At 40.3% G+C, this 22,078-nt stretch overlaps 1 protein-coding gene across 1 annotated transcript in view; it reads right to left on the bottom strand.

Moving 5' to 3' along the window:
* LOC123821183 (leucine zipper putative tumor suppressor 2-like) overlaps window positions 1–22,078 on the bottom strand; it is a 170,515-nt gene extending 148,437 nt beyond the window's left edge. The window contains exon 1 of the mRNA XM_045842454.1: window positions 21,922–22,078. Within this exon, the coding sequence (XP_045698410.1) occupies window positions 21,922–22,078 (157 nt within the window). The remainder of the gene's footprint in view (window positions 1–21,921) is intronic.

Genomic DNA, 22,078 nt, shown 5'->3' with positions numbered 1-22,078 from the left:
TTTGTGGTGTCCTTATCTGATTTTACAATTAAGATAATGCTGGCCTTGTAAAAAGTTTGGGAGCCTTCCCCCTTCTTGAATTTTATGAAATAGTTTGAGAAGGAGAGGTATTAGTTCTTCTGGAAATGTTTGGTAAAATTCACCTATGAAGCCATCTAGTCCAGGACTTTTGTTTGTTGGGAGTTTTTTTTATTACTGCTTCATTTTCACTAGGTGTATCTGTCTATTCAGATTCTCTGATTCTTCCTGATTTAGTTTTGGAAGATCATATGTTTCTAGGAATTCATCCTTTTCATCCTGGTTGTCCACTGTGTTGGCATATAGTTTTTCATAATATTTTCTTAAAATTCTTTGTATTTCTTTGGTGTATGTTGTTATTTCTCCCCTTTCATTTCTGATTTTATTAAACAGATTTATTTTTAGAAGAAATATCTTACAATGTTCATGGAAAATCATATTCACTTGCAGTAAATAGATATAATAAAAACAAGATATTAATTTTTTGTTTTATTCTTCATTCTACCCAAGATTCTCTCTTTGTTCTTAGCAGGCTTTAAAGGGGCATGAATACTGGCACTAGATGCAAATTTTCTCCTCAGTGTTAACAGAAGGATTGAAAAAGAACAGAAAGGAAGTGTCTCATTACATAATTCAATATTATATAATGCCCTGTTCTTAAGCCACCTAATGTTATCTCAAGAATCACCACCAGAAGGAAGACTGCATGAACTTCCTCTTTTTCCCCTCACTCTGCTTCTACATTTATAATATTTCTCCACAAATTCCAATGGGCACTACTGTTTCCAGTAGTTCCTACCCTAATTAGATGCTAACTCATGATTATGTTTAAACAGTGGGAATTTTCTACCTGACCATTAGCAAGAGGGAAAAGCTGATTTTCATGGTGTCTATAAAATCTGCAATCAACAAAGAAACAAGAGTTAGTGCAGAAAATTTTCATCTGTGAGAAAATTTTCTTTAATTTCAATAGATTATGATTAGTGAATATGTATGTGTTTGTCTCATAAAATAAGCAAATAATAGAAAAGCATTCACCAAACAAGAGAAATACATATTTGGTTACCACTACTCAGGGGACTCTGATTGTATACAGAATGATATCCCTTAATTTGTAAATTTTATGAGGGAAAACGGCTCACCATGCACAACGTTAAACCAAAATGTGTTCTCTCTTGTGGCTTTTGACCTTTCTCCCCATTTATGGTTTCAGCTGAATAAAAACTCATACTTCTAAATATACAATAAAGATGATGGCTTAACAATATTTTTATCAAGGTCAACTGGAATGAGAGTATAATGTTTATTTATTAAGTTTTGCAATCCCATGTAGAATATGGTTAAATAAATTATTTTAGTGCCTACTTTCATTACTTAATTCCTTAAATTTCTTAAACATTTGAACAGAAATGGAGATTATTCTGGTATCTGCTATGGAATAAGAAACACTGTCTGACTGAACTTATTGAGGTAACTATTGATTTTAAAAACCCAGTCACAAAGTAGTTTATGATGTGGGATAATAAACTTCAGAGTAAAATTTACTTCATAATAATAATAAACTTTATAGTAAAGCTAAAGGTCAGTATGGGGAAGTCTACCTTATCTGAACATTTTGATTACAATAACTTTTCATCAATTCCTCTTTAATCTGGGGTTTCAAAAATAAATAGAGTGTGATAACATGAATAATAGTATGTATCAACCTCAAAAGTGCAAATAGAAAGTTAACATAAAGCAGAACTAACTAATTAGCAGTGGGAACTAAATTGGTAACTTTCAGTCACATATTAATAAGGAAAAGCTGACTTTCCTTCTTACCTTTGCCCAAATTCCTAGTGAAATGAACTGTGTTGACTCTAATTGAAGGAGCTTAGGAAAGAAAGAGAAAGAGAAAGTTTGTTTTGTTCATTGGCATGGCATCTAAGACACAGGGGAAAGGGAATACAAGGAGGTGACACCTTAAGTCAACATTTGGGAGAATAAAGAGGCACAGATTTTAATTAAAATACTTTCTTCCTTCCCACGTACTCCTTTCAGTGCCCTCTTTCTTCCTTTACTCTCCCACATTCTGATTCTGCTAAATCAGATCCAGGCTCTCTTAATTTTATGTGTTTTCATCTTTGTCCTGAACAAAAGAAAAAAATAATCACAAAGCCCTTTGACCTAGTCCACGAATGCTTTCCTCCCAGCTCCAGTGGAATTGCCTGATTCAGTCTTTGTGCGTTATGAAGCTGTTTTCAATGGCCTCAGGTGAGACTTCTGCACCTAGGAATTCTAAGTGTATACCACTATGTGACATAGGACCTTGGACTTCAAATCTGACTTTTTAAATTCAATTTGGAAGTAAATTATATTCAATAAAAATAAAAATACATGAACATCACTCCCCAACATTCCCCCCAAATGCACCCTTAGAAAGTAACAAAAATTTCTGGTCGGTGAATATCCTATAACTGATCATTTTATTTTGCCACACTCTTCCCCTTGCCCCCTTTTTCAGTTATAATATATAGTTTGCTTAAATTTCACATTGTAAATTTTGGAGAGCCATATGAAGTTTCTGTGCACACTCTCAGGATACTAATACAACCATAATTAGGATCACTGACTTAGTAAAAATTAATAACTAGAGAAGCAATCATGGTAATCTTCAGCCCAGTGCTGTTCTTCTTCATATTAGCCTGACTTTCTCACTTGAACATATAACTCTGATACTTGCACATATAACAAAACAAGTTTTCATACTGCAAAAGGGCACCAAACCCAAGCACCATTCACATCACAGTTATAGTAGAGTTAAATATTTATATTAATATTTTTGGCAGATGGCAATTAAAGTCTAAGAAAATCAATATATTTTTTAGTGTCTTGAAGGAGGAGAAGGTCTTTCTTTATTCATACATGGACACTCTTACACAGTCTTACAGGTCTTACCCATAAGGAAACATTAAACTCAAAGTCCCATGAAAGCAGGGAGAGTGACTTTCCTGTTTATCATTGTATGTCCCAGCTCCTAGCATTAACTTAGCACATTTTGATGCTAAAGTAATATTTGTTGACTCCCTGGCTGAATTCTTTACTTATGGCTCTTCCATTGATATACATCTTTTCCTTTGCTTATCCCCTCTTATGCTGAATTTATACATCTATATTTCCATTCTATTCATCAATAATGTATAATATGAATAGAATGGAAATATAGAGATACTATGTAAATGTTACATGATATTATTTATTGGCTTATGTGACAATGACACTTGAAATTTATTTCAAATGCCTCATTTTACAAATCACCTTTTTATAGCTGGGGCCTTTTCTTTTGCAGAGCATTTGAAAAATATAGTACCTAACATGCCATTAATTATCTCTCTGAACGCACTGCCTCCCAGGTGTACAGATATAGTTCATCTCTCTTACTTTTCCCCCCCTCCTCATTACAATCTAAATCAGAGGTCAGCAAACTTTTTCTGTAAACGGCCAGTGAGTACATATTTTAGGTTTAACAGGCCATACAGTTTCTGTAAACAACTACTCAATTTCTCTATTATATGGTGAAAGCAAGCCTACCTAAACAATGGGCATGACTATGTTCCAATAAAACTTAGTTACAGCAATAAGCCCAGGGCTGAATGAATCATAGTCAGCTAACTCCTGATCTAGATTGCCAGCACCCCATCCTGTGGCTTTGTAGAGTGTAACTTGGTATGTGCTGGACACTCTATTTCACTTCATTTTATCCTCCCAACAAATCTCCAAGATGGATATTGTTATCTGCTTTTCTGGGTGAGGAAATCAGTGCACAGCAAGCTGACTTGACCAGCCTCACCTAGCCATGAGCCAAATAGCAGATCTGTCTGTGTGGTAGCCCCACCTTGTTCAGAGGCCACCATCCCTTGCTTGGAGTACTGCCATTGCATCCTAACTGATTCTTGGTTTCCTTCCTCCTTCCTATATATAATCCCCTCTCCTCACAGCATCAACAATTGTTTTATTTTTGATGCAAATTAGATTGTGTGACTTCCCTGCTCAAATGCCTTCAGTGTTTTTTATTGCCTTTTGAGTACGAACCAAATTTTATATCCTTGCCTGCAAAGCCTGATGTGGTCTGGCCCCTGCCTGCCTCTCTGACCTCACCCCCTGCTCTATTACCCTCCTGCAGGTTCCAGCCACCTGACCTAAGTTCTGTTTCTGAGCTGTCCCACTGTAATGTAGGTGCTATCCATAGAAGCAGGGCTCTCTATCCCTCTTATTCAGAGCCACATCATCAGAATATTCAGTAGTGCTTGGCATATCTTAAGGATTCCAGAAATATTTATAAAAACATGCTAAATGTGTGTTTTGTAACAAAAATCCCATGCTCTTCATCACACTTGACCACTTCCCAGGACTGGTTGAGGCTACTTCTCATGAGACATGTCATAGCAGTTGGTTGAAAAAACATTTGGTTTGTGCTGTTCCAGCCACATCCCTTAACTTTTAACCTCCAAGACATACAAACACAAAATACACCAACTATGTGTGGCTACTTAGTTCAGTGACCAAACATGATGCTCCATTTAAAGAACATCACCCTCCAAAGTGGCAGCCCGATTTTGAGGTGGCTAAATTTCCATTGTTTAGATAACCAACAGCCTTGCTGAAGCAATTTAACTCTTAGATGACATTCTTCATAAGTCTCATTAAAATAAAAAAAATTACCTTCTAGAAAGGAAACAACTTTTACTTCACACTGAGTTCATGGGAAATCAACAGGAATTTGCCCATAAGACTGCCCTGCCATGACAAAGGTCATAGAAGTGTTCCTCCTCTTAACTAGATTATAAATTCTTCAAGAGGAGGGACCCTGTTTCTTTACATTCCCGTGATATTGAACACACATACATTTAATACATACTCCATGTCTTAAATAAAAACTAAGGGAGGACAGGAAACTGTGGAAGTGATTGATTTCAAGGTGGGTGAAAGGATTCTGAATCTGAGCCTGTTAAAAGGAAGCAGTAAACATTTGTTTTAAAATACTAAAGAGTAGTGGCCCACTTCCAGTCAAGATGGAGGTGTAGGTAAACATGCTTCACCTCCTCATACAACTACAGGAAAAATTACAACTAGACTACAAGATAGATATCACCCAGAACCATCAGAAAATCAAGCTGTATGAAAGTCTGACGACCAAGGATTTAAAGAAGCTACACTCATCCAGATGGGTAGGAGGGGCAGAGATGCAGAGAGAGGTAGAGAGGTGCATAGAGGCACACAGCCAAGGAGCGATGCAGAGAGGGAGTGAAACGGGTGGCCCTACATTCACTTGTGGTGGATTAAAATCAGGAGGGATGCCTCAGGAGCAAGGGATACCAGCCCCAAACCAGACCACCCAGCAGCCCAGGGTTCCAGAGCCAAGAAGATAAATCCCCATAACTTTGGGCTGTAAAAAACAGTGGGAGCTGGGGCCATGGAAGAAACTGCCTGATTCTCAGGAGACTCTTCTTAAAGGACCTGCACAGACTTAGGACTTATGCAGACCCACACCCTGTGAGATTCAGCACTAGGGCAACAGCAGGAAGGGCACAAGTAGCATACAGGGAGAAAGTAAAGTGACTGGAAACAGGGTGAGTGCTGGGAGATAGCTTCCTTTCAGGCAAATCTCCAGAAGCCAAGCAGCAGCATTATCTCCTCTCCGTGCCCTCCCCCAACACAGAGCTACAAAGCAGTGATACAAGTTGCCTCATCCTAGCAATCACCTAAGGTTCTTTCCCACATAATTTACAGGTTTGCTCTTCTATAATAGGCCATGCTACTAAGACAGGGAGTCAAAGCATCTCTACCTAATACACAGAAGCAAACACAGGGAGGCTGCCAAATTGAGGAGACAAAGAAATATGGCCCAAATGAAAGAACAGAACAAAACTCCACGAAAAGAATTAAATGAAACAGAGATAACCAACCTGTCATGCAGAGTTCAAAACACTGGTTATCAGGATGCTCAAAGAACTTACTGAGTATGGCAACAGCATAAAAAAGACCCAGGCAGAAATGAAGGTTCATTAAGTGAAATAAAGAAAAAATCAACAGGGAACCAACAGTAAAGGGAATGAAGCTGGGAATCAAATCAATGATTCAGAACATCAGGAAGAAAAAAACTTTCAATCAGAACAGCAAGAAGCAAAAAGAATTAAAAAAAAAAAAGAAATGGGATAGGCTAGGAAGCCTCTGGGACCTCTCCAAATGTACCAACATCTAAATCATAAGGATGCCAGAAGGAGAAGAGGAAGAGCAAGAAATTCAAAAATTATTTGAAAAAATAATGAAAGAAAACTTCCCTAATTTGGAGAAAGAAGTAGATATATAAGGGTAGGAAGCACAGAGTTGCAAACAAGTTGAACCTGAAGAGGACCACACCAAGACACGTTATAATTAAAATGCCAAAGGTAAAGATAAAGAGAGAATCTTAAAAGCTGCAAGAGAAAAGCAAATAGTTACCTAGAAAGGAGTTCCCATAGACTGTCAGCTGATTTCTGAAAAGAAACTTTGCAGGCAGGAAGGGACTAGCAAGAAGTAGTCAAGATGAAAAGCAAGGACCTACAACCTAGATCACTCTGTCCAGCGAAGCTATCATTCAGAATCAAAAGGAAGATGAAGTGCTTCACAGACAAGGTAAATCTAAAGAACAATCTGACAGTAACTAGAGGGCAACAGCCCTCTAGTTTGGAGGGGATACTCCAAACTAGATACTCCTAGGTGATGATACTCCTAGGTTGGAGGGGATACTGGAGGGATTAGGGAAAGGGGTTGTCAAGGAACATGTAAAAAAGACATATGGACAAAGCTAAAAGGGGACAGGATCAAGGGTGGGGGGTGAGGATGGCTGGGGTGGGGGGGGTGGGAAATGGAGACAACTGTACTTGAACAACAATAAAAAAATAAAAATAAAATAAAGGAGTTCATCATCACCAAGCCATTGTTATATGAAATGTTAAAGGGACTTATTTAAGAAAAAGATCAAACTATGAACATTGAAATGGCAACAAATTCACAACTATCAACAGCTGAATCTAAATAAGCAAGCAACCAGAACAGGAACAGATTCATAGATATGGAGATCATTTGGAGGGTTATCAGCTAGGAGGGAGAAAGGAGGGAATGGGGGGAAAGTATGGGGACTACAAAGCATAAATTGGTAGGTACAAAATAGACAGGGGGATGTTAAAAACAGTACAGGAAATAGAGAAGTCAAGGAACTTATATGCATAACCCATGGACACTAACTAAGGTGGGGGATTGCTAGAAGGAATGGGGGTAGTGGGCAGAGGGGAGCAAAGGGGGAAAATTGGGACAACTGTAATAGCATAATCAATAAAATATATTTTTAAAAAACAAATTAAATACTAAAGAGCATAGTTGTGGTAAGAGGTTGAGGTTGGGGTTAGGATTTAGAAGAGCTAGCTACTCTGAGGCCCTACATGATAACTGAAACATTTCCAGCTTCAGTTTCATTCTCTGTGAAAAATGAAGATTAAACAATGTGATCTTAAGGATCTCTTCCAATGCTAACATTCTATAATTTCACCAAGACTTTAACCCAAGCAGATGAAAAGATAAGCCCAAAATTCAGTTAAATAAGCCACATTGATGTACACTATTAGTACAAAAAATATAGAAAAAAGAGCAAATTCAAAAGAGAATTTTTGGAGATGCTTGGACATATGTTCTTCATTTACTCACTTGTTCATTTTCATTCACCATTGAAAACTTTGTTCTTGAATTCTCACAGGTATTTTACTAGATGTAGTGAAAGGACTAAATGCTAGGAGTACTTTTTTTAAGTATCCAAACTGTTCTGAACTTTCTAAACAGATAGGAGAGAGTGCAAGCGACTTCGAGTATAGACACCTGCTTCTAGCCCAGGCTCTGCCTCCAGCTTTCTGTGTAAGAGCTGATTCTGGGCACTCTGTTCCCTCCTTCAGAGAGAACATGGCTTTGCCTACACTGAGGATTTGCCTACGCTGCCTGCCCGCAGTGCTCAGAAAGGACCATTCCTAACTTGGTGCTCCAGGGCGTCTGCCAAGATTCTTTACCACAAGGTGACAGGTGAGCTGCAACACTCCTAGATATTTAGGCTCTTCCTTCCTAGAACTAAACTTGATGACATGAGGACATTGGAGACAATGTAGTCAATGAATGTCACCAAATATAAGACTATTTCTGTTTAGATACAACAGAAAGTTAATAATGGTTTTCCCAAAGTAGAGTATACCGAGAAAATGTATGTGGCATTATCAATAATGAGTATGAAGCCAAAATAAACTTTCTAAACACATTTGAATCAACTTAGAGGAAAATTTGAATTATCTTTCCATTTTCCATATAGAAAATATTGCAAAGGTGTTGTCAAATTTCATCCCCATGAAATCTGGATCCTGCCCTCAGTATAATCAGTATCAAAGGAGAGGAATCTAGGCGAGACAAGCATCAGTGTGGTTAGGGAAGGCTTCCTCAAATGAATAGGATGGGACCTGGGCATTAATGAATGGGTAGAATTCAGAAATTGCTAAGTGGATTCACAACTTAGGAAGCACCCCATCTTCAAAGGCATGCCATTACCAAATGTTTGTCCCCTAGTGTGTCATAGTCAGCTGATTGGTCTGGGGTCATTGGAGAAGAGCGCCATGGTCAACTGGTGATGCCTGCCACAGGTCAGAGCTAAGGGGAAGGGACCATGTGTTTCACGCCCTTGTTTCACCTACCCAGAACTCTCAGAGAGCTGTTTTCTAACATTGTAACAAGAACATTTTGCCCCACCTAAGTTATACTAATGCTGAGGTGTTCTAGTACCAAGATGGGAAAAGATATATTTTCAGGAGAGGGCCCTTTCACTTTCTCCCAGATCCCACCCCTCTTCAGTTCCTCTGCTTCTCAGACGGCAATATGTATGTGCTTGAAGGGGAGGTTGTGGGGTTTCTGGGATAGTATTAATGCAGCCACAGAGGTCTACACAGGGGCCTATAAAGGGAGGACGAGAGGAAATCAATTTGGCAGGATGCCGTATGAAGAGGAGCTCAATCTAGGAGGGCTTCTCCATGCATTTATCTCCCCCACTCATTCCCCTTCTGACCACGGCTCCTTTATTGTCTCATTTCTCGGAACAATAAGATGTGGAAAGATGGAGATGAAGAAGCCAAACATCTGTGTGGCTTTGAAGCTCTCCGGGAACAAGGGGATGGAAAGGCCAAAGGGACTGTCTCCAGTTGCTGAGCCCCAGGTCACCACACCTGTGAAGTTGCTGTGCTCCATTTACACATACATCACAGACATAATGATAATAATAAAAATTTCACGTTAATTTAGACCTTATCATATGCTAAACACTATGCTAAGTATTCAGGGTACATTTTCCTGGGGTCAGAAACAATGTCACAAAAGAGAAAGACTTTGGCATCAGGCCAACCTTAGTTTGAATCTGGGCTCCACTGCTGATCACCTGTATGATATGAGGTAAAATAGTTTATCTCTGACCCTCAGTTAACTCATACATAAGAAGATATCATAACAATACATACTTTTCATTGTTGTTGTAGTAACTAGAGATTACTGTGTGGAAGGCAACTGCCACATAGTAGGCCTTTCCTTCAACAGGTATTAGTGCTCCGTGATTGTTGTTATCACCATGGACTCCTGGGGAAAGCCTGGGGAAATGGTTGTCAGCTGCCAGGGACAGCTGGGCCAAAGACGGTCCATGAAGGTTACAGATACAGGCTGTGTTTGGTGCATTGTTGGGTGACTGTGGCTACAGGACTAATGGTGGAGTCAGAAATGACAGATCATGGAGCTTCCCCTGCAATAGCAACAAAAATGTCCTTCCAGAGCCTTGAGATCATGTGTTTCTAGTCCTAGGATAGACTTGGAGTCACACAGGGAACTGAGAGAGTAGGCTTGGACACTCCACATACTCCCAGACCACTCCCTTTCACCCTTCCCCAACTCTAGGTCCTGTTCTCATGGTGCCCTGTGCACAGCTGGCAGCCACCCAGTGACATTTAAATGGATGCACCCATGATATGCTGAGTCTTGGGCTAAACCCTTTAGCTACTAAGGCAGAGGGCCTGTCAAAGAGTTGCCATTTGAATAGATAATCATGAAACTCTGCAGAATCTAAAGAGTTGATAGTTCTAATATTGAAAGGTAGGCAATGATATTCCATGGACCAAGGGCCTCCCCTGGCATTGAAATCTCCCACTTTAGGAATTAGGGGAGTGTCATGCTGATCTGGGCTTGGCGTATTAGTTTCCTGCGGCTGCTGCAACGAATTACCACAAACTAGATGGCTCACAACAACAGAAATTTATTCTCTTACAGTTCAGTGTTTAAAATGAGTCTAATGGGGCTGAAATCAAGGTGTCAGCAGGGTGCGTTTCTTCTGGAGGCTCAAGGGAGAATCTGTTCCTTGCTTTTTTCAGCTTCTAGGAGCTGTCCTCATTTCATGGCTCATGGTCTCACATCACATCGCCTTTTCTCCTCCTGCTTCTGTCATCTCATGACCTTCTCTTTTGTCATCAAAGCTCTCTGCCTCCATTTTATAAGGACCATTGTAATTACATTTAGGGCTACCTGGAAAAAATAGGATAATCTCTCCAACTCCAAGTCCTTTAACTTAATCATATGTGCTGAGTTTTAATTGCTATGTAAGGCAGCATTGACAGATTCTAGAAATTAGGATCTGGAGACCTGTGGAGGCCATTATTCAGCCCACTACACTTGGTGTTAAAAAAATAGCATAGGCTGCCTCATTTTTTCAGTGATGCAGCAAACACATTTGAACCTGGCAGGGGAGACCAGGCGAATCACTTGGCTCATCAGGTGAGGCATGTTCCAGCCCTAGGGTCAGGATCCTATCAGGTTCCTTCTTTCTTTCTTTCCTTCTTTTTTTTTTAAGATTTATTTATCTATTTTAAGACAGATGGGAAGGTAGGGAGAAAGAAAGGGATAGAAACATCAATGTGTGGTTGCCTCTTGTGCGCCCCCTACTGGGGACCTGGCCCGCACCCCAGGCATGTGCCCTGTCTGGGAATCTATCCCGCAACCCTTTGATTCACAGACTGGCACTCAGTCCACTGAGCCACACCAGCCAGGGCCTATCAGGGTCCTTCTTAAGGAAAGTTTTCTAGAAACATAGCGCTGCAAGGGAACTAGGGCCTTCATCTTACTGATGAGAAGTCTAATTATTCACAAAATGCCATAAGGTGACTTGCCCAGGTTATTAAACTAGACTAGAGCCCAGAGTTCTCTATTTCTTTAGAGTCCTAAAGATGTTTATTAAGTAACTATTGAATTCAGAGTTCTCTATTTCTTTAGAGTCCTAAAGAAATTAGTACTAGAATTTATTAACTATTGAATTCAGAGTTCCCTATTTCTTTAGAGTCCGAAGGAAATTAGTACTAGAATTTACTAACTATTGAATTCAGAGTTCTCTATTTCTTTAGAGTCCTTTGTACTCTAGCCCTAGGGCCAGGATTCTAGGGCCAGGACTTTTAGAGTCCTTTGGACTCTAAAGAAATAGAGAACTCTGAATTCAATAGTTACTTAATAAATATCTTTAAGCTTCTAAGTTAGCAAATGTTGTCTCCTTTATGGAAGGAGTATGGCAAACACCTCCTCCACTGAAATTCACCTGTCTGTGGTTGAACAGTGAAGTGAACATGAGTTGGAATGCTGTGTGTTTCTATTTGAGTCCAACTCCTTTGTTCCCTGAGGTCTGGAAGCTTCCTCATAGCCCTTTTCAAGCTCAGCTGGCATTGCTGGCGGGATGGAACTAGCCAAGAAACACTGATCTTTCTGGATAAAAGGAGAAATAAACCAGTAATTCTGCACTAAGTGGGCCCACTATCTCAACCAGATTCACCTGGAGGGTTTTCATTATGCTGTCTTAACTTACCGTAGTGCTTCTCAGGTCAAAGTGTCTGAAGCTGAAGCAGCAGCTCATCTGGAACTTATTAGAAATGCAAATTATTGGGCCTCAAATTATTGGGGCCCACCAATGTGTGTTTCAATAGGCCCTACTGGTGATTCTGCTGTAAGCTAAAAAAGTGAGACCCATTTCCTTAGGACAAGACCAGACTTCTCTGGGTGAAGGGGGTAGGAAGGCAGGAGGAAAGGGAGAGCAGAGCTTGCTTCCGAAGTTGAGAATGGGCTTGACAATAATTATGGTTAAGGCTGTGTCTTCTTCTCAGGTGTGTTATGGTAGAGAACTCTAACTTCACTATGACTGATGGGACAAAAGAAATTCCAAAGGATTAAATAGCAGGGGTAATACTTTGAAAAGTATTCAGGGAGATTCAGAAGTGTGGTTTTGGATGCAAAATTTCAACCAGTATGGAGAGAGAGAGAGAGATTTGGAATACATATTTTAAAAAGTCTTCCTTCCCAGTAACCCAGACACTTGAAAAAATGTTGAGGTTCTGTCTTTGAACAACAGAGTAAAAAGAAGAAAAGGAAGATGGGTACTCAGCTGCAAAATCATCACAACAGGACCTTCCTGTGTGACAGCAGCTGCTATTTGTTAAACTGATGAAAAACTTAGGAGGAGGCCCTGTGGGAGGCTGGCATCAGGTTGCTTCCATGGTGGGGACTGTGCAGTGCAGTTAGAGAGGATTCCTTCCTCCTCTGAGGTCAAGGAGTAAAATAGGAAGAGAGATAAGAGGGAGATAAGAGACACAAGATGTGCCAGGGCGCATCTGGCAGTGTCCGGAGACATTTATAATTGTCACGGCTCGCAGGGTCGCTGCGGGCATTTAATGAGTAGAGACCAAGGGTGCACCCGAGCACCCTACAATGCACAGGGGAGCCCCCTCACAGGAATGATCTGCCTCCAAGTGTCAACAGTGGCGAGGTCACCGAAACGCTGCTCTAGGGTGAGGTGTCCTGACAGCCTTTGTCTCTGTCACGTAATTGGGAGGTCTTCCTCGGGGCAACCTCTGGCTTCCAGGCAGCAAAAATTGTACCTGTTAGTGGAAGTGTCTGAGAACAATTACAAGCAGTTGGGAGACCTGGAGGTAGTGACAGAGACAGAATTAAAGACCGATGGGAGGACTCACAGGACAGAAAATCCAGTCAACAGGTCAGATAGGCAACCCTCAACTTCTCCCACTCCAGGACCTTGGTGTCCTGAAATCCAGGTACCTTCCCCCAGCTCGTGCTGGTACTCGGGCAACGGCTGTCTTCACACCAGCAATTCCAGCCTTGCAAGGGAGTCGTTCCAGAGGATACAACTCTCTTTGGGATGGGAAATCTTTAACCAGCCACTCAGAATGTCAAACACAAATTACACCCATCTTGAATCATCGGCATTGTTTCATTGTTTAACTGGTGAAAGTAAAACCTATTCATTAGAAAAGAAGCCCTGTCCTGACCTTCTCCGTGACCCTGTGCAACGACAGATCCATGGTGCTAGTATTTTCCACTTGACGTGTGCCAAGAATGCCCTGCGTAGTAAATATAAAGATCCATCTACTTCCTGTCCGGAATTGCCCAAGGCTACCAAATTCTTAATTAAGAAAGATTAAAATTCAATTTATTAAAGGCACAGAAGAAACAAAATTCTGATTTTACTCTTCTATGGTATTTTTTTACAATTGCTCATATTTAAATATAGCCCCCCCTTCTGTCCACTTAATTAGCAACAAAGATGTAAAAATTTGCAGGTAAAATGTAATTTTTTTGGATTACTCTGTTGATTTTATTGTTTTTCTGATTAGAGTTGGGTAACATTTCCAAGTTTGTCTTAATTTCTTAACCCCTTAATTAAAATTGTCTGGAATTAAATTAACCTCTAATTAATTCCCCTATTTATTCCTTCATTTTACAAGCAAAGTGGTTGAGATAAAAAAATGGGGGTATGGTTTTCATAAATTATAATTAAAGCAATTGTAGGGGTTTTGCTTTTGTTAATTGGGTGATTTGACTCAGTTCAAGGGTGTCAGACTCATTTTCACCGCAGCCTCAGTGGTTGCCTTCAAAGGGTGGAATGTAATTTCAGGACTGGATAAATGTAACTACTCCTTAAGTAGGGGCAAGGAGCTCGGTGCTGCCACTGGGTAGAAACAAGGTGTGGGTTGGATAAAACAAGGAGGGCCGGATTCGGCCCTGGGGCCTTGTGTTTGCCACCTGTGACTCAGTCCTTCAGGCCATGTTTTTCCTGGAGCCCCGGAGAAATTCTGCTTTGGCCTCTGGGCCTCTAGATACCGTGAAGGATAAGCCCACAAACCTCCCTGGTTTTAAAGAAGTTTTCAGAATTAGAAAGATGAAATGTTATGAATATACTTGGTCATGGATTTATTTGGTCTGATAAAATCACAAGGGCTATAATTCCCTCTGAATAAAAAAATGGATATACTTTGAAGCTTGTTGACTTTTTTCTGGTCACTGAGTCGTGTGCAATAATGAGAAGATTACTCTGACTGAACAAGGGAGTTGGGGAAAGGAATTCATGTGCCTGCCTGAGACAACACAAAGGGGAGTGGCCTACTCACAATTACTGCAATTATTGCTGAAGGTGTCAGAAAATAGAGATGTGATCTGAATCAAGATTTAGTTTTCTAGTAAACATAACTGTCTCTTTCTTCTCTGATCTCACACACCCATGCAGGCTTGCCAGTGTGCACACCCATGTACTTCTCCTAGCACGCAACTACTAAACCCCCATTCTCCAGACCACTTCAACTGACGGATCCACGTATACATTATCAGGATCCTTACCGGGGAAGTCTTTTTTCAAACCTGTATATGGGCTTGACTGGACATCAAGCTCCTGTTATTAAAAGTGTCACCTAATATGCCCTTCTGTCCACACCCTACTGTCAGCTTTACTTAATCCTTTAAAATTCAGCTCAGCCACTGCCACCTTCTCTGGGAAGTCTTCCAGGATGTTCCATTCTCAGAGAGGGAGCTGCCCTTCCTCCCAGCTCTCTGGTGACATGCGCATTCCTCTGTCTGTACTGTAAAGGTGTGATGACTGGGGACACATCCCTCCCTGCCTTCTGCCCTGTACTGTGATTTCCTTCCAGCTGGGTTTCCTGCATCTTTGTACAGCCAGAGCCCAGGACAGAGCCTGCCTGCTACATGCTAGGCATTCAAAACACGTTTCATAAATTGGTGATGAAATTAAAAAATTACTCCTTAACTACATAGTACAGGAATGCATGACTGTCAAAACCATGGAATTCACAGTAGTGTGTCTCATTAGATAGCTATTCCTGATAGGCCACATGAAAGGAAACCAAACAATATGCAGAGAGATGCTAAAGCCGATCAACTTCACTTCAGCCTAAAACAAATGTATTCATTCATCCCACAAACATTTAGTTTTGTGGGAAAAGCCAGGCACTGAGGTAGTCTGCAGAGACCCAAAGAATAAAGAGAGCACCGGGAATGCCAAAATTGTACAGTTATAACAATGTGGGATAAGGGCCCAATTAAGATACATGTGAAACATGATAGCACAATGATGAGGTCATAAGCTCTGGAGTCAGACTGTCCAGGTATATGACCACTCTTGCTGTTGATTGTCAGCAGTGCGACCTGGGCTAGGTACTTACTCTCCTTGACACAAGTCCCTCGTGACAACAATGTCCGGACGTGGCGAACACTCAGCAGGTGTCAGTGCTTCTACTACTGTCACTACCTCAACAGATGGATGTCTGCTTATTGAGTAGACACAGGGACAATGAGAGGTGAGTTTTTAAAAATCTTTTGTTTGCTTAATAAGTAAAATATTAACCCATCACTTAACCACATTGTAATACAAAGTTAAACAATAATCATCTGTGTGCTCAGATGAACATTTTGATGCATATTGTGCCACAATTTTTTATTTGCATGTATAGAGATCATACTATATGTATTCTTTTGTATCATTTCCCCACTGTTACTGTCAATAAGTGTGTATTTACTTCATAACTCTTAACAGTTTCATGTATTTATTGTGTAATTACATACTATTGCATTTAGTTAATTGCCTGTCGGGTTTTTTTGTTCTATTAGAAACACCATTGTAATCACATTTCTCTCTCTCTGTGCCAACTGTCTGATACTCAGTTGTCTGATATTCGTTCTGATATATTTCCAGAAGGCACTAAATAAACAGCAACAGTTAGTTTTATTTTTTCAATAGATAAAACACTTGCATATTTCAAATATCAAGACAATATAACATTGTAATTAAGACATCTTGCTAACACCCTGTCTTCATTCATCATGTTTCCCATTTTTTCCTGTCATCCAAACCATTTTAATTAGGTTATCATGTAACTTTTCAGCCTTGTTATACAAATATTAGCAAATATTCCATGTATAGTCTCTTTTAAAACTTTTTATTTAATTTTTTACTTTACAGTTTACATTGAATATCATTTTGTATTAGTTTCAGGTGTACAACATAGTGGCCAGACAATCACATCCCTTACAACGTATTTCCCCCAATATTCCCAGTACCCACCTGACACCATACATCACTTTTTGTAATATTATTGGCCATACTTCCTGTGCTGTATTTTACATCCCCATGACTATTTTGTGACTACTACCAATTTGTACTTCTCAGTCCCTTTACTTCTTTCAGCCAGTCCCCCAAGTCACCTTCCCTCTGGCAAATGCCAGTCTGCCCTCTGTGTCTGTGCGTCTGTTTCAATTCTGTTTGTTTGTTTGTTCTTTAGGTCTCACATACAAGTGAAATCACATGATATTTGTCTTTCTGTGACTGACTTAATTCACTCAGCACAATACCCTCTAGGTATCTCTATGCTGTTGCAAATGGTAAGATTTCATTCTTTATTTCCATATATTTTCTTATGTTTCCCATTTATCACACAAAAGCTAGCAGAGTATACTCATGTTCTGCATTTTTTTCCCATTTAACAGTATATTGGAAATGATACCACGTGGTACATAAACAAACCTTTGTCCTCTCCTCCTCACCACCCCCTCCTTACTTACTAATGGCAAGGGCAGGAAGAGCAAAACAATGAGCAAGCTGCCTAGATTGTTACACATGTGTGGTAGACAGTGTCTACAATTTCCCCAGTCTGGGATCTTCTCCCACACAGAAACTTGTGAATAGATTATGAGAAGTATTTATAACCATGTACCTTATTAGTTTACACTGACTCAGAAACCAAAACAGTGGGGAAAACACAGGTGTCTGGTACCAGAAAGCTCTCCCAAGCAGAGGATGAAGGTAATCCTGTATATACATAAACCTTTTCTTCCTCTTCATGACTTCATTCTTTGTTTACAGCATAGACCCATCCAAAACTCATCTCCTGACACTCTTCCAAAAAATGCTACCTACTGCAAGATTCCTGTTATTGATCACTTTATTTGCATTTTGGTTTTCTCATTATGGTATAATTACCATAAAATGATGATCCCATTGCCAGGTCATCAAGAACTGGATAATGGACAATGAAACTTTAATAGTTCAATTTAGTAGTCCATTGTTTTACCTTCCTCTCTATATAAGGCTGCTTTTGCTCATGCTCTGGTTGACCTTCAGTTTCTCTTGGAATTACTATATATTTTACTTCAGTTTCTACCAGCTAAACTTAAAATATTTCTCCTCCTGTTAGCCAGAACATTGCTGACCCTTATCACTCAATAAAGTGTAGATAAAGCAGGTAGACATCCCACATAAAGAAAAAGCAATATAATTTATTTGAAGAATCACAAGTTTGAATCTACTGGAACACAGAATAAAACATTGGAAATATTAGGAGATGTGATGGATCAGGTAGAGTGGGGATATATTATTAAGAAAGTGGGATAGGATGCTAATAGGTTTAGGTTTTGTTATCTCTGTGATGAAAAGCTAGGGGATAATTTTAAGGAAAGTAATGACATGGCTGTGGAGAATGAGGAGACACTGGAGAAAGGAAAACCAGTTAGTTAGGCAGTGATTGAAAGCCTTAAAAATTGGTGAAAACCTAAATTAAGGGAGCAGCAGTGAGAATATAAATAAAAGAAAAGGTAGAATGGACATGTCAAGTTAGCTGTGGCTGGGGAGGAAAAAGGTCAGTGAAGATCAACACTGGAACTTCTGGAGTAGCTGAAAACGGAGAGGCCTGTCTGATGGATGAAGGTATGTGAGAGCAGATGACTGTGGGAACTCCAGATGGAGAAGTCCATGAGATAGTAGGCCTGGAGCTCAGAAGAGGGGTGAAGTTTGCAAACATGCATTCAATCGTTACCATTATGTAAATGGTAGCTGGGACCTGGGGGCACAGTGGGACCATGCAAGGACAGAGAATAGAGTGAGAAGAAGGTGCCCAGAATGAATCCCCGAGAACCATGATGGAGAGAAAGAAGTCAGCCAGTGGAGGAGATTAAGAGGCAGAAACCAGTGCTACAAGGAAAACCACTTGCCAGAGAAAGGCTGGTGTTGGGAAGGACACTTCTCTTAAAACAGAATTTCAAAAAAAGAAGTTTAGCCAACAATATGGAATGTCTCCTAGAGGTCACATAAAATTATTACTGTCTAGCAAACAAATACTTCTTGTTTGACTTTTCCATGTGAATGAATAATGAACCATTATTTTTATTTATAAAATATTTATTTATTTCATAATGAACCAATTTTCATTTTTCAGTTAACTTAATGAACTGAAGTTTTTCTCAAACCTATATAGCCTTACCGTCTATCTTCAATCTTTATTAAATGAACAATGTGTGTTTGTAATCAGTACATAAATACCATTCTTGTGCCACTCTCATCCAATTTATTACTCTTTCACTACAAAATTATTTAATGGACCCTTACCATGCACTAGACTCTGTCCTGTCCCTGTGGATTCAGATAAAGGCAGTCTCTGTCTCCAGGCCCACATAGTTTGCATTCTTGTCATCTTAAACTAAACAAATAGAAGTCACAGTGAGACTGGGGGGAATTCTGGACCAGAGGGCAGCCCAAATGAAACTTGGGGGTGAACAGCAAAGAGCTGGGAGTGATATGTGCTGGCAGTGCTTCTCTGCCCCTGCCCCCTTCACACTCCCTGAGCTCAGTTACACAGTCTAAGGCAGGGATGTCAAACTCATCTTCACCAGGGGCCACATTGGCCTTGCGGCTGCCTTCAAAGGGCCAAAATAATTTCAGGACCATATAAATGTAACTACTCCTTAACTGTTAAGGAGTTGAAATTACATTGGGCCCTTTGAAGGCAACCGCGAGGCCAATGTGGCCCCTGGTGAAGATGAATTTGACACCCCTGATCTAAGGAGTACTTGCCTTGAAAAACACTTTATCTTGCAGTCCATGGATTTTATGGTTCCTGGAGCTATCTACCCTAGACCTTAGTATACTTACCCAAAACCCAATCAGGATGTGAAAACAGGCGAATAGAAGCTCACAGTCTAAAATAATCAGACACCTATTTAGAAAGAAAAAATAACATGTGATTACAGATTTCTTCAAAAGTTGTGTTAGAACAATAGACAAAGAATTTAAAATAAGCCTAAAATATATAATAAAAGAGAAAAAGAAATATATTAACAGTATTAATAATACCAATAGACGGCCTGTCCAGACTTCTGGGAGCAGGCTGAGGGAGGGGGGAATAAGTGGGGCCACCAGGGAAGATGGAGTTAGGCCATGGGAATGGAGCCTGGGAGCCGCTGTGCATGGAGCCATACCCCTTGGGGAAAGAGGTCAGAGGTTTGAACACTGAGGGCATGGTGTGCAGCCAGGCAATACCTTCGCCAACCACCCGAGACCATGGTGAGAACACTGAATTTTGGTTTGTGGGTGAGTCTGTATTGCCTGGGTGGCCAAGCTTGTGCCTTCTTAATGCTTTGCCCCAGGTGCAGAATTCCTGCTCCTGGCTGCAGATGCCCTGCCCCTCCTGCTGAGGCTGTCCTCTGCACTTCCTGAAATGCCTGAGAGGTTTCCAGGGTTCCTTTACTTAGGCATTTGGTTCAGTTGCTCTCTGTTGGTGGGCTCCAAGTGTGAGCAACTAGCTTCATGCAGGGACAAGGGCACTGGGGGGAGGGGCAGGACGTGGAGATGACAGAGCACCATGGGAGTCTCCCCCACCCCCAGGCAAGAAGGCATCAAAAGGAGGTTCTTCCACTGAGCATGCAAAAGGCTAGCAAGATAATTGGATGAAGGAAAAAGCCCTCTTACCCCTTTCCAGTACCAAACTGGGGGTGGTACCACAGGAAGGCAGGCACATGTGCAATAGAAGTCAAAATGGCAGCAGAGGGAGGTTCTGGACCAAAGAGACCCATCAGCCTAGCCAGAGGAAAGAAGGGATTGGTTAGGAGCTGGACCCAAACCCCAAACTCACATAAACTCAGGTGAACCAAAAAACTCTCTCTTGCTTATCACTCTCTGCTCAGGACCTGGAATTAATACAGTGACCTGTCCTCTCCATGGGCCATGTGACCTTAGCTGTCACATGGTCCATGGCCTCCAGGAAGTAGTCTCTCTCTCTCTTTCTCTCTGATGTGTTGGAGCATTTGCCTGTGCATTTCCACCTCTCCGATTCAGAAGCATATGACCTTGCAGCCTAGAAGCTGCAAGGCCAGTGGCAATACTGGCCCCACACATGAGTTCCAGGAGGGAGTCTGAAGCTGGACAGCAGCTGGATAGTAACTAAGCTACTTGGATGACCACTTACCAGTGGCCCCTGACTCTAAAAGATGGTACTTTAAAATGGAGCAGGAACTCTAGGCATTGCCTTTTGTTTGGTCTTGCTGATGGTGGCAGGGTTTTGTCTGGGTGTTGTAGAGGCAGTGAGCTTTGAGATGGGGAGACCCCCATTCTCCCAGGTCATTCAGCATATGAATAAAAACCTCTTTCCTTTCTCACCAGCCTCTCCCTCTAAAGTTTGCCCATTGTGGTGGTGGGTAGCCAACACCCCATTTTTGTTTGATAACATTAATAACAGAAACTATTTTTTAAAAAAGAGTAAAAAGTAGTTATGGTAAATATATTAGATGAAATAAACAACACACAATAGATAAAATAAATATTAAGAGAATCCGGCTGGGAAAATAATCATGTTGGAAGATCAGATTGAGGAATTCACAACAAGGGGAGAAAAAAAAGCAAAAGAAAATATAAAAATGAAACTAGTTGAACTACCATATTTTGCTGTGTATGATGAATGCTTTTTGCGCAAACTTTTAAGGAAAAAATAAGGATGCATGTTATACATGGGTATAATGGTGCCATACCATGGGTGTGATAATCCCATGAATAATGTGCACAAAATGTGGGTGTGCCTCAGACACTGCAAAATACAGGTCATTGATATGAAAAAAGTATAATTGCTAGCATCTAGGTAAAGAGAGTTATCAAAACTGGAGAAAAAAGAAATAGGGAGGAGTGAGTATTTGAAGAAATAATGGAAATAACATCTTCAAACTAAAAAAAGATGAAAAACATAGAATAAAAAACAAAACCCCCAAAATAAGAAATAAGAAAACATAATTCACTTGGATCTGTTAAATGAAATTTCAAACTTTCAAATTAAAAAGGATATTCTAAAATGTTGCAGAAAAAAATAAATGTCTTTTTTTAAAAACAGGAGAAAATTTCAGGATCTAGAATATTTTATACAGCTGAAATATAAAAGCATGGTAAAAATAGTGTCAGGTATATAAGGCCTCAGAAAATTTAGCAAACAAAAATCTACTCTGTGAACAGTTAGATAAAGTATAAGTAAAAGGAAACAAGTCTAAAAACTACACAGGATATATAAAGTAAAAATCTCAAATACCTCGGCAAGTTTGTGCTTACCTTAAAATATCTCTATTTGTTTTTTATTGCTGCCATAACAAGTTAGATCAAATGTGGTGCATTAAAACAACACAAATTTCATGTTACAGGTCTGTCGGTTAAAAATCCAACACAAGTCTCACCGTGATGAAATCGAGGTGTCAGCAGAGCTGCATTCCTTTCTGGAGACTGGAGGAGGGAATCCATTTCCTTCCCTTTCCCAGCTTCTAAAGGTTGCGGCTGCCTTCCTTCATTTGTGGCCCTTGGTTCAAGCCAGCAACCCTGCATCTCTCTAACCAT

This window comes from Phyllostomus hastatus, unplaced genomic scaffold (genome assembly GCF_019186645.2).
Source record: "Phyllostomus hastatus isolate PE091 unplaced genomic scaffold, TTU_PhHast_1.1 phas_contig_38, whole genome shotgun sequence".
Lineage (NCBI taxonomy): Eukaryota > Metazoa > Chordata > Mammalia > Chiroptera > Phyllostomidae > Phyllostomus > Phyllostomus hastatus.
Note: the sequence above shows the minus strand (reverse complement) of the source record. Positions and strands in the feature narration are given on the sequence as shown.